At 34.1% G+C, this 12,760-nt stretch overlaps 1 protein-coding gene and 1 long non-coding RNA gene across 18 annotated transcripts in view; one reads left to right on the top strand and one right to left on the bottom strand.

Moving 5' to 3' along the window:
* LOC106506297 (uncharacterized) overlaps positions 1 to 12,760 on the bottom strand; it is a 476,882-nt gene that overhangs the window by 253,382 nt on the left and 210,740 nt on the right. For 12 of the 15 annotated variants that reach the window (XR_014829348.1, XR_014829356.1, XR_014829358.1 and 9 more), the window contains one exon: positions 6,629 to 6,722. The exons of the other annotated variants lie outside the window; for them this stretch is intronic. This is a non-coding gene — a long non-coding RNA (uncharacterized LOC106506297). The remainder of the gene's footprint in view (positions 1 to 6,628; positions 6,723 to 12,760) is intronic. 15 annotated transcript variants of the gene reach the window in all.
* Positions 1 to 12,760, top strand: part of CALCRL (calcitonin receptor like receptor) — a 98,559-nt gene that overhangs the window by 79,315 nt on the left and 6,484 nt on the right. For all 3 annotated transcript variants that reach the window (XM_005672015.4, XM_005672014.4, NM_214095.1), the window contains 4 exon segments: positions 824 to 884; positions 968 to 1,034; positions 6,566 to 6,784; positions 6,940 to 6,981. In XM_005672015.4, the coding sequence (XP_005672072.1) occupies positions 824 to 884; positions 968 to 1,034; positions 6,566 to 6,784; positions 6,940 to 6,981 (389 nt within the window).

Raw genomic sequence — 12,760 nt, 5'->3', positions numbered from 1 at the left:
TGGTATTATTCACAAAGCAAACAATGATACATCTCTAGCAAATTTAAAAAAACAACTGGAATAATGCAAAACATAAAATGATGAACATGAATTCAACAGGACTAGTTTCCAGAAACAACTAAAATCATAGTTACATATCCATCTATCCTATCTACCTATCTCTCCAGTCAGGTAACGGATGCAGATATACAGAGGTATATACACACACACCTGCACCATCTTCATTTTTTTATCAAAATAAATATTGTTCCTATTGGTTTTTGCATAACATTTAGAATTAAAATGTCAGATATATATTTGCCAAGTGAGTACAGTTTTTGCTCAGTTATATGTATGTATGAATTGAAGCTATTAGTACATTCAGCTTACCTTTATAAAATATATCTTTATTTTATTGTTTAGAATACTAAAAACCCTCAAAATTTCTGCTATATAAACCATCTCTCTCTTCTCTTCCTCTTCACACAGTAAGGCTCAGCTTCTACTCACATCTGATTATCTACCAAATATTGACCGATTCTATCTTACAGAAAACATGAGATGCTGAATTTCTCCTAAGCCTTTGAACACAGGGAGCACATTTACAAACTGAGGCTCTCGAGTCCATTGATTCAAAATGACTCATATAAGAAGACACAGTACACATATATACACACACCAACCTGAAAATATGAATACCTAAACAGTATTTACTCAATAAGCATATAACGATCAGTTATTTTTGCTCCTGCAGTATTTCTGAATTTCATATTTCATGAAATATTTTAAGAATTTCATCTATAGAGAAAGTTGCCTGTTTATTTTTTTGGTTTGATATTTATAGGATTTCCACTGATTCCTGCTTGTATACATGCTGTTGCCAGACGCTTGTACTACAATGACAAGTAAGATAATCTCTATTTTTGATTTCTATTGAAAGTAATTACAATGGAAGTCTTCAACATAATTTTCCTGCTTTTTCCCCTAGCTGCTGGATCAGTTCTGATACCCATCTCCTCTACATTATCCATGGCCCGATTTGTGCTGCTTTATTGGTATGTGATTAAAATGCTCCTTTTTTCATTATTGCTTATAGTTCAACTTTCTTTCCTGATACATCCAGCCTGTGGTATCCTATAGGATCTCAGTGGACATAGTGTACTCATAGGAATTGATTGAAGAGGGTATAATAAAGGTGTTATATTTGAGGTGTTGGCAGGAAGAGTAAAGGAGGTAATTTCTAAGGGACGGAGAGTCACTGCAGACCAAGATGGGAAGCTGATATCCTGACTAGACTTGAAGAGGGGATAGAACAGTGTTCCTGAGGGCCAGGAGGGGTTGTCCAAAAGGAATTCTGGCCCCGGGTAGAAGAACACAGCTACTACCAAAACCACAGCCTGACAGAGAAAAAGGGGAAAGAAATACTCGGACTTCTCTTTCCATGCTCTGATCTCTTGGTTCCCCCCACTGGCAAATATTTGACGGCAAGAAAGCCTGGTGATGCTGCAATCTTCAGAGCCTCCTGAGGTGCAGAGCAGAGCAGGACAGAAGATGAATCTAGGGTATAGGGATGACAAACAGGAAAAACCCACACCTGTGATGGTAATAAGATTAATATTTCAAAAAAGAAAAGACTTTAATTTGGAAAAAAGTATTGCTTAAATTGTTTTATTATGATGATGATCAGTACTTAATACAAATGCATAAGTTGGACATTTTAAAATGTGGTTGTACGGAAACAGAAGTTAATTTCAGTGCTTTTAAAACATTGTTTCAATGGGAAAATAAATCAATCTATGCTAATATGCTTTATCTCATAGAATATTAGAGATAAGAATGTAATTACAGACTCTAAGACTGTAATTACAGCTAATATTTAATTATATGTAAAAAGATGAAGGTGGTATGTTTCTCAGCCAAAATTCAAAGATTTCTAACATTTGCTTTCAGATTCTTTTAGCGAAATATTCTATTATCTTACTATATTTGCTAGCTGCAGTTTAGTATAAGGTTATGTTACAACACTGTTCAAGTCATTCTCAAGTATATCATTGTTATTTTTGAAAGTGTGTCATAATTAAGAGGGTAAATTCTGGAAGCTGATTGCCTGGATTTGAGCTCTTCTGCTTCTTACTTGCTGTGTGGCTTTATGCAATTAAACTAATCACTATGTGCCTCAAGTCCCTCATTTGTAGTATAGAGAATATAATAACAGAGACAATATTTTAAGAAGAAATTAAGTAAGTTAAAACATAAAAATTGCTTAGCCTAGCATGTATAGAGCATGGAGCAAATGTCAGATTTCTGATTTGTGCCTGGCTACACAAGACAACCAGTTCAAAATATCAGTGAAGGGAATTTATTATATCTCATGGAAATTTTAATATACATTAATATAGACACGTGAAAATTTCAAAGGCAGAAGCATTTCCTCCCTTTGCTACCTGCACACACGAGGGACATGTGTAAATACTCTTTAAGCTGTATCCTGAGGTATCCTAACTTTGTGCTCTGGGAAATAATCAGCATTGAAACCCATTTCTACCATTGCTGGTTGTGTATCTCAAGCAAGTTCTGTTTTGTTTTTAGCCTCTCTGTGCCTATGTTTTCTCATCTATGACTATAGAATAATAAGAGTAAATACCTCATAGGGTGTTATAGGATTAAATGAGATGTATCTTGTTAAGCAATTAACACAGTGTTCAGAATATAATAAACTCTCAAAAAATGCTTTTAAAACTTTCTTCACTTATAATTTCTACTTGATACCATGGTTCTGTTTTGAGGAAAATGCAAAAAGTTAAGATTCCTAACTGGGATAAAATATCACATAGGAATATAGATCATCAAGCCGCTCATTAAGAAAGGAAGTAAAAATCCACAATTATTTGCATAAAGCTTTTTCCATGTTTCTTGGCCTAAAAAAAGATTAGGAGTCTATTTTTCTATCAGAATAAAATGTTCTATCCGTGTTTAAGCTCTAGGGCCCCTCACCGGTCCTAAACAATTCCAAGGTCTTGGGAGGTGCTCTAGAAATTGTTTATATGGTCACATGTTCTTGTACAGTTTTTATATATAAGATATTTCAACCACAATTAGTTTCTTTCCACTCAGACTTCCTCAGTCACATTTCCCCTTGAGCAGGGTGGTATTGGAGTGGCTGTAGCACTTCCTCTGCTAAGGGGAAGTTGAGAGGCAATGCATTTAATTTGTGTTCAGTGAGAGATGTTTAGGTTACTTCAGTGCATAGGTAAGTGACTGCTGGCTGATCTATCTGGGGATGGCTTCCAGGAATCCTACTGCCACTGTGCTGACTCCCACAGCTTCTGGTCATGACCATAGGTGGTATCGTGATATGAAAGTGTCCTGTTGTACCTACCAGCTAGGTGAACTTTATGGGTATTGGAGTAAAAATGAGTAAAAACAAATTTTTTCTCTTCTCCTTACCTATAGTTTTTCTCTTCTCCTTACCTATAGTTTTTCTCTAGGATAGATGAGATCCAGATGTAATTCATCTGAAATTCACAATTCCTCTTCTGTTTGTATTTAAAATAAATGGAAGTATTTGAAGAAACTGAAGTAGGATGACTTTCTAGCTCCTAGTTGCAAATTTCAATCAGACTTGCTATTTTTGGAGAAGCACTTCACATTTAGAAATTTTCATATAATGGGCATCTAAACTATAATAGTTATACTGATTTTTATATATTAGGTTTATAAAATATTCTATATTCTAAATTTATAAGCATATAAAAGGGCATTATTACCTTTTTCTGTGGGCTGCTATAATTTTCATTTAGTCAATACTTTTAAAATAGCAATGAATGCTTAGGAAGGGAATATAGTACGATGAGTGGAATAACAGCTGATGTGTTGATTCATCATGTTTCATTCTTACACCTGTTGAAATGGCTTATTCTGATTTTGTATTCGGCAGAGACATTGCTGTGTCTGTAACCATGTTACTTTTCATAGATGTGTTTCCATCAGGATTACAGTTAGCTATGTAATTTGAAACACATGTTCCAAAGAATTCTCTGAAAGAATAGTAGTGGAATATTTTTATGCCCAGTAACTTTCATAATACATGACTTAAATCAGCAAATATATGTTATTTGTTCCTTGCTTTCTATATTAAACGAGATGCTACCTTTTCCAATTAATTAAAGTATGTGGGTATAAATCGTGTGTTACTAAGCAGTTTAAAAATTTTAGATTATTAAACAAAGCACAGATGCTAGAAGTCAGGGTGAACAAAAAGGAAAGATAAGAGCATAGTAGCATAAGAACTCTAAAGGGTGTTTCTGGAGTTAAAGACCATAATCCTATGGAAGACATCCTGAATGAAGATAATAAAAATAGAGAGTAGTATCCAGGGAGAAGGAGCGGCAGGGAGAGGGAGAGAGAGAGAAATGTATGTCAGCAGAACTATTTGTTTCCTGAGTAACTTAGTTATCCATACTAAAACTTTGAAGTTTATGTTTCTCTTTCAAAGAGCATGCCTCCTCTTGGAGAAGGTTTTCACGCATAGTAAGTTTATAATTATAGAAGGTAATTAGCAGGAGGCCCTGTTGGGTGCCAACATTGTTTTATCTCTAGGATGATCTAGGTTGAATATTAACTGATTCAAGTGTGTGATTCAGCCTCCTTAAAAAGATAAAGAGGATTACAGTACTACCATGGGGAGCTGTGAGGATGCTGTTACACAAACAACATGCTCACACATACATACACAAATAATGCAGGAAGGATAAGCCAAAAAGGTGTAATGGTTATTATGGTATCATACATATTTGAAAAGTACCTGGTATGGACACTAACACAGAGGAAACACTTAAAATAATTCGTGTTTGTTATAAACAATTCTTTCCTTTCTTTGAGCTAAAAATGTTCAAAAGCTTTAGTCTTTTAACCATAGCAAAATTTTTAAAAATTGCGTAAGGAAATGAACTAAGCAAAACAATCAGATGTTCCTCAACTGAATACTGTCCACAATAATTTCACTATAATTTTATTTTTTAAAACTTAAGATTAATAACTTGATATGCTTTTAAAATTAATAAATCACAAATCCAATATCCAAAGGAAACAAAAACACTGTATCAAAGACATATCTGCCCCTGTGTTCATAGCACCATTATTCACAATAGCTAAGAAATGGAAACAAGAAGTTGTGGTGCATACATACAATGAAAAACTATTTAGCCATAAAAAAATAGGAAATTCTGCCACTTGAGAGAATACAGATGGACCTTGAGCACATTGAGCTAAGTGAAATAAGTCAGAAAGAGAAAGACAAATACTATGTGATCTCACGTATTTGGGGAATTTAAACAAATAAACTCATAGGAAAAAGAGATAATATTTCAGACAAAACTGTAAATCAAAAAGGTACATGCACACCTATGTTCATAGCAGTACAATTAATAATAGCCAAGACACGGAAATTACCTAAATGTCAACTGACAGACAAATAGATTAAGAAGATGTGGTACATGTATACAGTGGAATACTACTCAGCCATAAAAAGAACAAAATATTTACTCAGCAACACAGATACAACTAGAGACTATCATACTGAGTGAAGTAAATCAGAAAAAGAAGGACAAATGCCATATAATATCACTTATATGTCAAATCTAAGATATGGTACAAATGAACCTATCAACAAAACAGAAACAGACTCACAGGCATAGAAAACAGACTTGTGGGTGCCAAGGAGGAGGGGGAGGGAGTGGGATGAACTGGGAGTTTGGGGTTAGTAGATGCAAACTATTACATTTAGAATGGATAAGCAATGAGGTCCTACTATACAGCACAGGGAACTATATCCAATCTCCTGGGATAGACCATGATGGAAGATAATATGAAAAAGAATGTACACACACACACACACACACATATATATGAATGAGTCACTTTGCTACTCAGTAGAAATTGGCACAATATTGTAAATTAACTATACTTTAATGAAAATAAAGAGATCTGATTTGTGGTTACCGGAGGCAGAGGGTGAGATGGTAGGGAAGAGGAATTGGATAAAGGTGGTCAAAAGGCACAAACATCCAGGTTTAAGATAAATAAGTACAAGGGATATAATGTACAACATAATTGTAGTTAATAGTTCTGTATGATATATCTGAAAGCTACTGAGAGTAAATTCTAAGAGTTCTCATCATAAGGAAATATATATATATTTATATATAACACACACACACACACACACACACACATACATATATATACACACACACACACATGCACACTTGTTTTTGGTATCTATATGAGATAATTAATGTTAACTAAACTTACGGCAATCATATCACAACATGTGTAAGATAAATCATTATGCTATGTAACCTAAACTTATTTGATGTTGATTATATCTCAGTAAAACTGGGAAAAATAAAAGGAAAAAATTTGATAACAGAAATAAAAATTAACATTTAAGCAAATATTCTCTTGAATAGAACATATTCTTGTACACTAAAGATATTCTAAGATTTATAAAATCAAGGATCCTTCAATAATGATTCTTAATATTAAATATAAAATAATTTCAATATGACATTTTATTTCTTTTTAGGTGAATCTTTTTTTCCTTTTAAATATTGTACGAGTTCTTATCACCAAGTTAAAAGTTACTCACCAAGCAGAGTCCAATCTCTACATGAAAGCTGTGAGAGCTACACTTATCTTGGTGCCATTACTTGGCATTGAATTTGTGCTGATTCCATGGCGACCTGAAGGAAAGATTGCAGAGGAGGTATACGATTACATCATGCACATCCTTGTGCACTATCAGGTATGGTGTTCTTGCATCAAGAAGGCACCTTGTGAAATTTGGTTTTAAATTTATATATAGCGCTGGTTTTATTCTTAACTACATACCCAGCAAGTTGCTTACAAATACTGTATCTTTTTCATTTGGAATCAGATAATTTTATTTTTCTTTTACAGGGTCTGTTGGTATCTACAATTTATTGCTTCTTTAATGGAGAGGTATGGTGACTGATTTTATTCCTTTTATCATTTTGAATTTGCAATACATTTTTTCCTTTAAAAAATGAGATAGCATTATAAATTTCCTAGGAATAACTATTTCAAATTCCATTTCTATCAAGAAAAAGAACCATCAAATCTCTTTTCCTAGATGCAAGTCTCCTTCCCAAAAGCTCAGGTCATATTGGTGTTCAAGGCTAGACCAAATTCAGCCTTGCTTTAAAATATTCCATCTGGAGTTCATGTTGTGGTATAGGAGGTTAAGAATCTGACATAGTGTCCATGAGGATGTGGCTTTGAACCTGGCTTCACTCAGGGGGTTAAGGATTCAGAGTTGCTGCAAGCTGCAGCATAGATCAAAGATGGGGCTCAGACCCAGCATTGCTGTGACTGTGGTGTAGGCCTGCAGCTGCAGCTCTGATTCTACCCTAGCCTGGGAACTTCCATATCTCAGGTGAGGCTGTAAAAAGAAAAAGAAAAAATTCCATCAGTGGCTTGTTTTTTATCCTGTCTTTTGACCTACCTTTTGAACTCATCTTACTAAGTCTAGACTTCATTATAGGCACAGTTTTAGGCAATCCTTATCCTCGTAGAACATATATGCTAATAGGAACTAGAATTGGCTCATTTCCATTTTCCCCCTTCTCTGTTTTTTTGTTTTTATTTTTGTTTTTTGCATGCCCCACAACATGGTCAGGAAAGAGCTATAGTGTGTTAAGAAACAGAATAGAGCACTCTAATTCATAGCATGGTAACGTGCTCTTGCATATTTCAAGATTTTTAACAAAGGCCTCCCTAATTGGAAGATTTCAGGCATCTAGAAACTGATACCATATTTCTTATGCACATGAGCAGTGCTATAGCTCAGTGATTTGAGCTACATTGATTTAGTCCTTCATATGTTCTTAATCTACTTGACAAATTTTAACCTGTTGGAGAATTTTTACAGAATTAAACAAGGTTTAGAAATTCAATCAGCAGCTGATGAGACTTAGCCGCTTGGTAACTATAAACATCACAAAGCTTCAGACGAGCAATACATGGAACCAGGTGGCATAACTTTATAAGAATCATTCCTACACAACTCCTCAGCACTGGAAACATGTACATGTCATGAAAAATTATAAAATATTATTTTCCCTTGTTTATGTAGTATTTTACTTTTTTTCTCTCAGGATATAATAAAACTTCATATTTGATTTTTAATCAGTTTCAAAATTAACTATTTATTTTATATATTTATTTATAATGGGGTATAGAACTATCAAATATAGAGACTACATTCACATCTTTTAAGTCGTGTCTCCATTGATTCTTTTGCTGTGTTGAGAACAAGAGTGTCTTTTTTTTTTTTTTTTTTTTCTTTTTTCTTTTTGTCTTTTCTAGGGCTGCACCCATGGCATATGGAGATTCCCAGGCTAGGGGTCTAATTGGAGCTGTAGCCACCAGCCTACGTCACAGCCACAGCAATGCCAGATCCGAGCCGTGTCTGCGACCTACACCACAGCTCACGGCAATGTCATATCCTTAACCCACTGAGCGAGGTCAGGAATAGAACCCACAAACTCATGGTTCCTAGTCAGATTTGTTAACCACTGAGCCACGACAGGAACTCAAAGAGTGACTTTTTCTGAAGTCAATGAGAAGTATAGACAGAGAATACAATTAAGAAGAATAGATAACACTACTTTTGATAGTAAAATTCAAACAGCATTTATTATGTACCTTTATAAATTTATTATTGAATTTATAATCCAACTGAATTATATAATCCAATTTCTACCTATATAGGATTTTACAATTAAATACAGATGAGAGAGATATAGATACAATATGCCCAAAAGCATGTATGCAATATGAAAGATACACCTTTGCATCTGCAGAAACTGATTTGATTTTTATGAAGGGTATTTTTAAATGTGTAATACATAATCACTAGTAAAATATTTTGTGATGGAAGCATTATGGAATAAAGGAACTGACACAGCAATACATTTAAACCCTAAGATGCCACTTTGTTCCTGGCTGTAACATCTCGGCATCACTCTGAACTTTCAGGAGTCTCAGTGCATACTTATATTAAAGGGAAATAAGAGCAAGTTCCTTATATAAATCTCACAGGGATTCATGTAAGCTATGAGTATAGAGTTTTTAGCACCATGCTTCACCCTTAGTAGATACTCAGTACATTATAGAGTCCTTATTAAATTTTTCAAATCACTCATTTTTAAAAATATATGTACAAATAGGAACATTAATTGTATTGGAATCAAATCTCAAACTACCCATTTTATCTAGAAAGAGTGCTTGGGGAACACCTAAACTAATGCCTAACACTCTTGTTGCATTATCTGTGTAAGCAAAAAAGACACAGGCTTGACATTTTGCCATGTCCTAAAATTGAGAAAATTTTGGCATTGGAAAATTACAATTATACAAAGTCTCTGAGCCAAGTTGTTACCAAATCCTTCAGCCCCTCCTAACATTTCCAATATCTGTCCCCTTCAATCTCTCAAGATACAATCCTTGTTTGTGTGTGATTCACTGCTCATATTAAGAAATACTATAATCCTTCCTTTTTTGTCTCTTTGCCGCTAGTTTTTCCCAGTCTCATAACATGAAGACACAGCTGCCAAATTCATTTTATGTGGTTCCAACTATGTCATGTACTTCTTAAAATCATTTGCTCAGGCTGTTTCCTTCTTGCTTTCCACATTAGGTCAAATAGCTTATCTTTATCTTAATGTGTCTATTTTATTTTTTATTCTCACATTTTATTTTTGTTTCTTAGCCAAACGATTCCTATTTGCATTTCTCACTAGTTAAATAACTGTGACTTGACAAGTCCTCAGGCCACTTTCATCTAATGTCTAGTCCACTGCATTAAAAATGTGCACTCAGCATAAACTAGCTCTAGTCATCAGAAGAGTCCTTCCTAGTCTCATGGGTATATTTAATGATACCTGAGAATAGATATTTTTATAAAGTGAACAAAAGATTTGTTGAGAATAACAAACACATTCTGTAATGAGAACAAGGTAGAATTTTTATTTGAAGCTCTATTAAAGATCTTTTAATGATTTAGACTGAGGGTAGAGTTGGTTTCTCATCAGTTACTAATGAGCATGATAAAGCTATATTCTTTATATTGTATACAGTCACATATTGCAGTGTTACATTCTAAAAAGTTGGCCTTACTATTTAACACTTATGTGTAAAACAATGAGAAATATTTTCTTATCTTTAAGAACACCAGGCAGGCGCTCTTTCCTTCCAATGGCAATTTTCCTTGTTATCTGTCCCCATTAAATTTTTTTCCATTGAAAGTGCACTAAGAGTGTCCACTTCAATGTTCTGTTGATTTGTATTAGAGAAAATAGATTTAAAAAAATCCTTATAAGAATAATATAAGCAGACTCTACAAGGCCTATGGGTCTTTAATTAGCTTTATCCTGAACTTCAGGAAATTGGCTTTCCATGGTTTTTCTGATGATTTAGTTGCAAGGAAGAAATAGGGTGCTGATCCTCATCAAAGTAGGGATACTGCAAGAGCTAGCAGTAATATATTTCAAAAACCATTTTGGCTTTTAGAATTGGATGACTTCATGTCAGCTTCTTCCCAATATTTATGTAGAATCTTTCGTACAAATCTAATTCCACATCCTTTCAACCAGAAACTATGTAACACATGGATTCAATTAGTTCAGCTTTTAATAACAAAGTGAAGTTAATTAAGCATAAAAATCAGGATCCAAAACAATTCCTATTAAAAATACCTAGAGGAGTTCCCTTTGTGGCACAGTGGAAACAAGTGTGACTGGTATCTATGAGGATGCCAGTTCAATTCCTAGCCTCACTCAGTAGGTCCAGGATCTGGTGCTGCTGTGAGCTGTGCAGTAGGTCACAGATGCAGCTCGGACCCCACATTGCTGTGGCTGTGGTGTAGGCCAGCTAAATAATTGGCCAAATACCATTTTTTATTTTAAATCTCTAAGTCTTACTTAAAAGTCACACTCTAATGCCATTCCAATTGTCATTTATTTATGTTTGTGAAGATATTACATATGCAGATGTTATTTTTTAATTACCTTAATTTAAATGTTATTTGTATAATTTAGAAATACATTACTAAGCCATGTGAGAAATTAAGTGTAATTTTTGGAAGATAAATGTGCTTATTGTCATATAAACGCTTTTATTTCAAAGAAAATTTATATGAATATAAAGTATTCCCTTTGCATAGTTATCATATATAAAGAAGTTTGAAGTCCCTGAAGTTCTGAATTTCATACAAATATAACTTTTAAAACCAATATATTACATTTCTAACTACATTTTTGAATTATAGAATAGATAGAAAGCCTCCTGGAAATTCTAATAACTCGTTCTGTACTATTATTAAAGAAATTCATTGACTTCATATTTGTTTGTCTACATGCTAAAACATGTTGCGAGACATAAAACTTGTGTTTCTTTTAAGTGACAGAGTAGAGGAGGCTAACAGGACTTTAAAGGGTCCCACAGAACTGTAGACATCCTGGAAATACCTATTTGCTATAGATGGTAATTTGGAGAAGAGAAAAGAAAATGAAAAGACTTGAATAGGTACAACCACTGTGGAAAACAGTATGGAGGGCCCCCAAAACACTTTTTAGAACTACCATATGATCCAGCAATCCCAGTCCTGGGCATCTATCTGGAGAAAACCATAATTTGAAAAGATACATGTTCCCCAATGTTCACTGCAGCATTATTTACAATAGCCAAGACAAAAAAGCAAAGTAAACGTCCATTGACATAGGAATATATAAAGAAGATGTGGTACGTATATATAATGGAATGTTTCTCAGCCACAAAACAAGGAAATAATGCCATTTGCAGCAATATGGATGGACCTAGAGATTATCGTACTAAGAGAAGTTAGTGAAAGACAAACATCATATGATATCACTTATATGTGGAATCTAAAAATAGGATACAAGTGAACATATTTGCAGAACAGAAACAGACTCACAGCCTTTGAAAAAGCATGTGGTTACCGAAGAAGACAGGTTGGTGGGGGAGAGATGGACTGGGGGTTTGGGATTGGTATATGCACGCTGAGATATATAGAATGATTGGCCAACTGGACCCGCTGCATAGCACAAGGAACTCTATCCAATGTTCTGTGATAATCTATGTGGGAAAAGAATATGAAATAGAATGGATGTGTGTATATGTATAACTGAATCAATTTGTTGTACAGTGGAAATTATTACAACATTGTAAATCAATTATACTTCACTAAAACTTTCAAAAACACTATCAAGGTCAAGTAAAAAAAATAAAGCCCTATTTTAAAGTTCAATATTGATGTTTACACATGAATGTAGTAAATAAAAAGTTGAAGAATTGTATATAATTAATAGCAAGTTAAACAATATTGCATAAGTATGTTTATAGTACATGAATTTCTGGAAAATTACTTTTTGGATGCTCAGATTCCCTTCGGGGAAGGGCCAAAGAGGAGCAGAGATTTGGGGAAGACAACTCAAAATTATACATGCTTTGGAAAGAGATAGATTAGGTCACAGAATGTGCCTAATTACATTCTTAACCTAGAAGTAGACTACTCTGAGCAGGTCTGTTCACTCATGAGACACAGAAATCTGATCAAGCTGGAGGTGTATTTGAACATTCTCATTTACAATTACTGACTCAATATAAAGAAAACCCCCTTTGTCTATGTTAAATTAAAACCAAAGTCACTACACATGGTCTAATTAGTTCTGATCTCTGG

This window comes from Sus scrofa, chromosome 15 (assembly GCF_054392235.1).
Source record: "Sus scrofa isolate SSC_HxYL_T2T_F1_AM1 chromosome 15, Sscrofa_HxYL_maternal_Yorkshire_Landrace_v2.0, whole genome shotgun sequence".
Lineage (NCBI taxonomy): Eukaryota > Metazoa > Chordata > Mammalia > Artiodactyla > Suidae > Sus > Sus scrofa.
The sequence above is the reverse complement of the archived record's forward strand: the minus strand, read 5'-3'. Positions and strand labels throughout refer to the sequence as shown.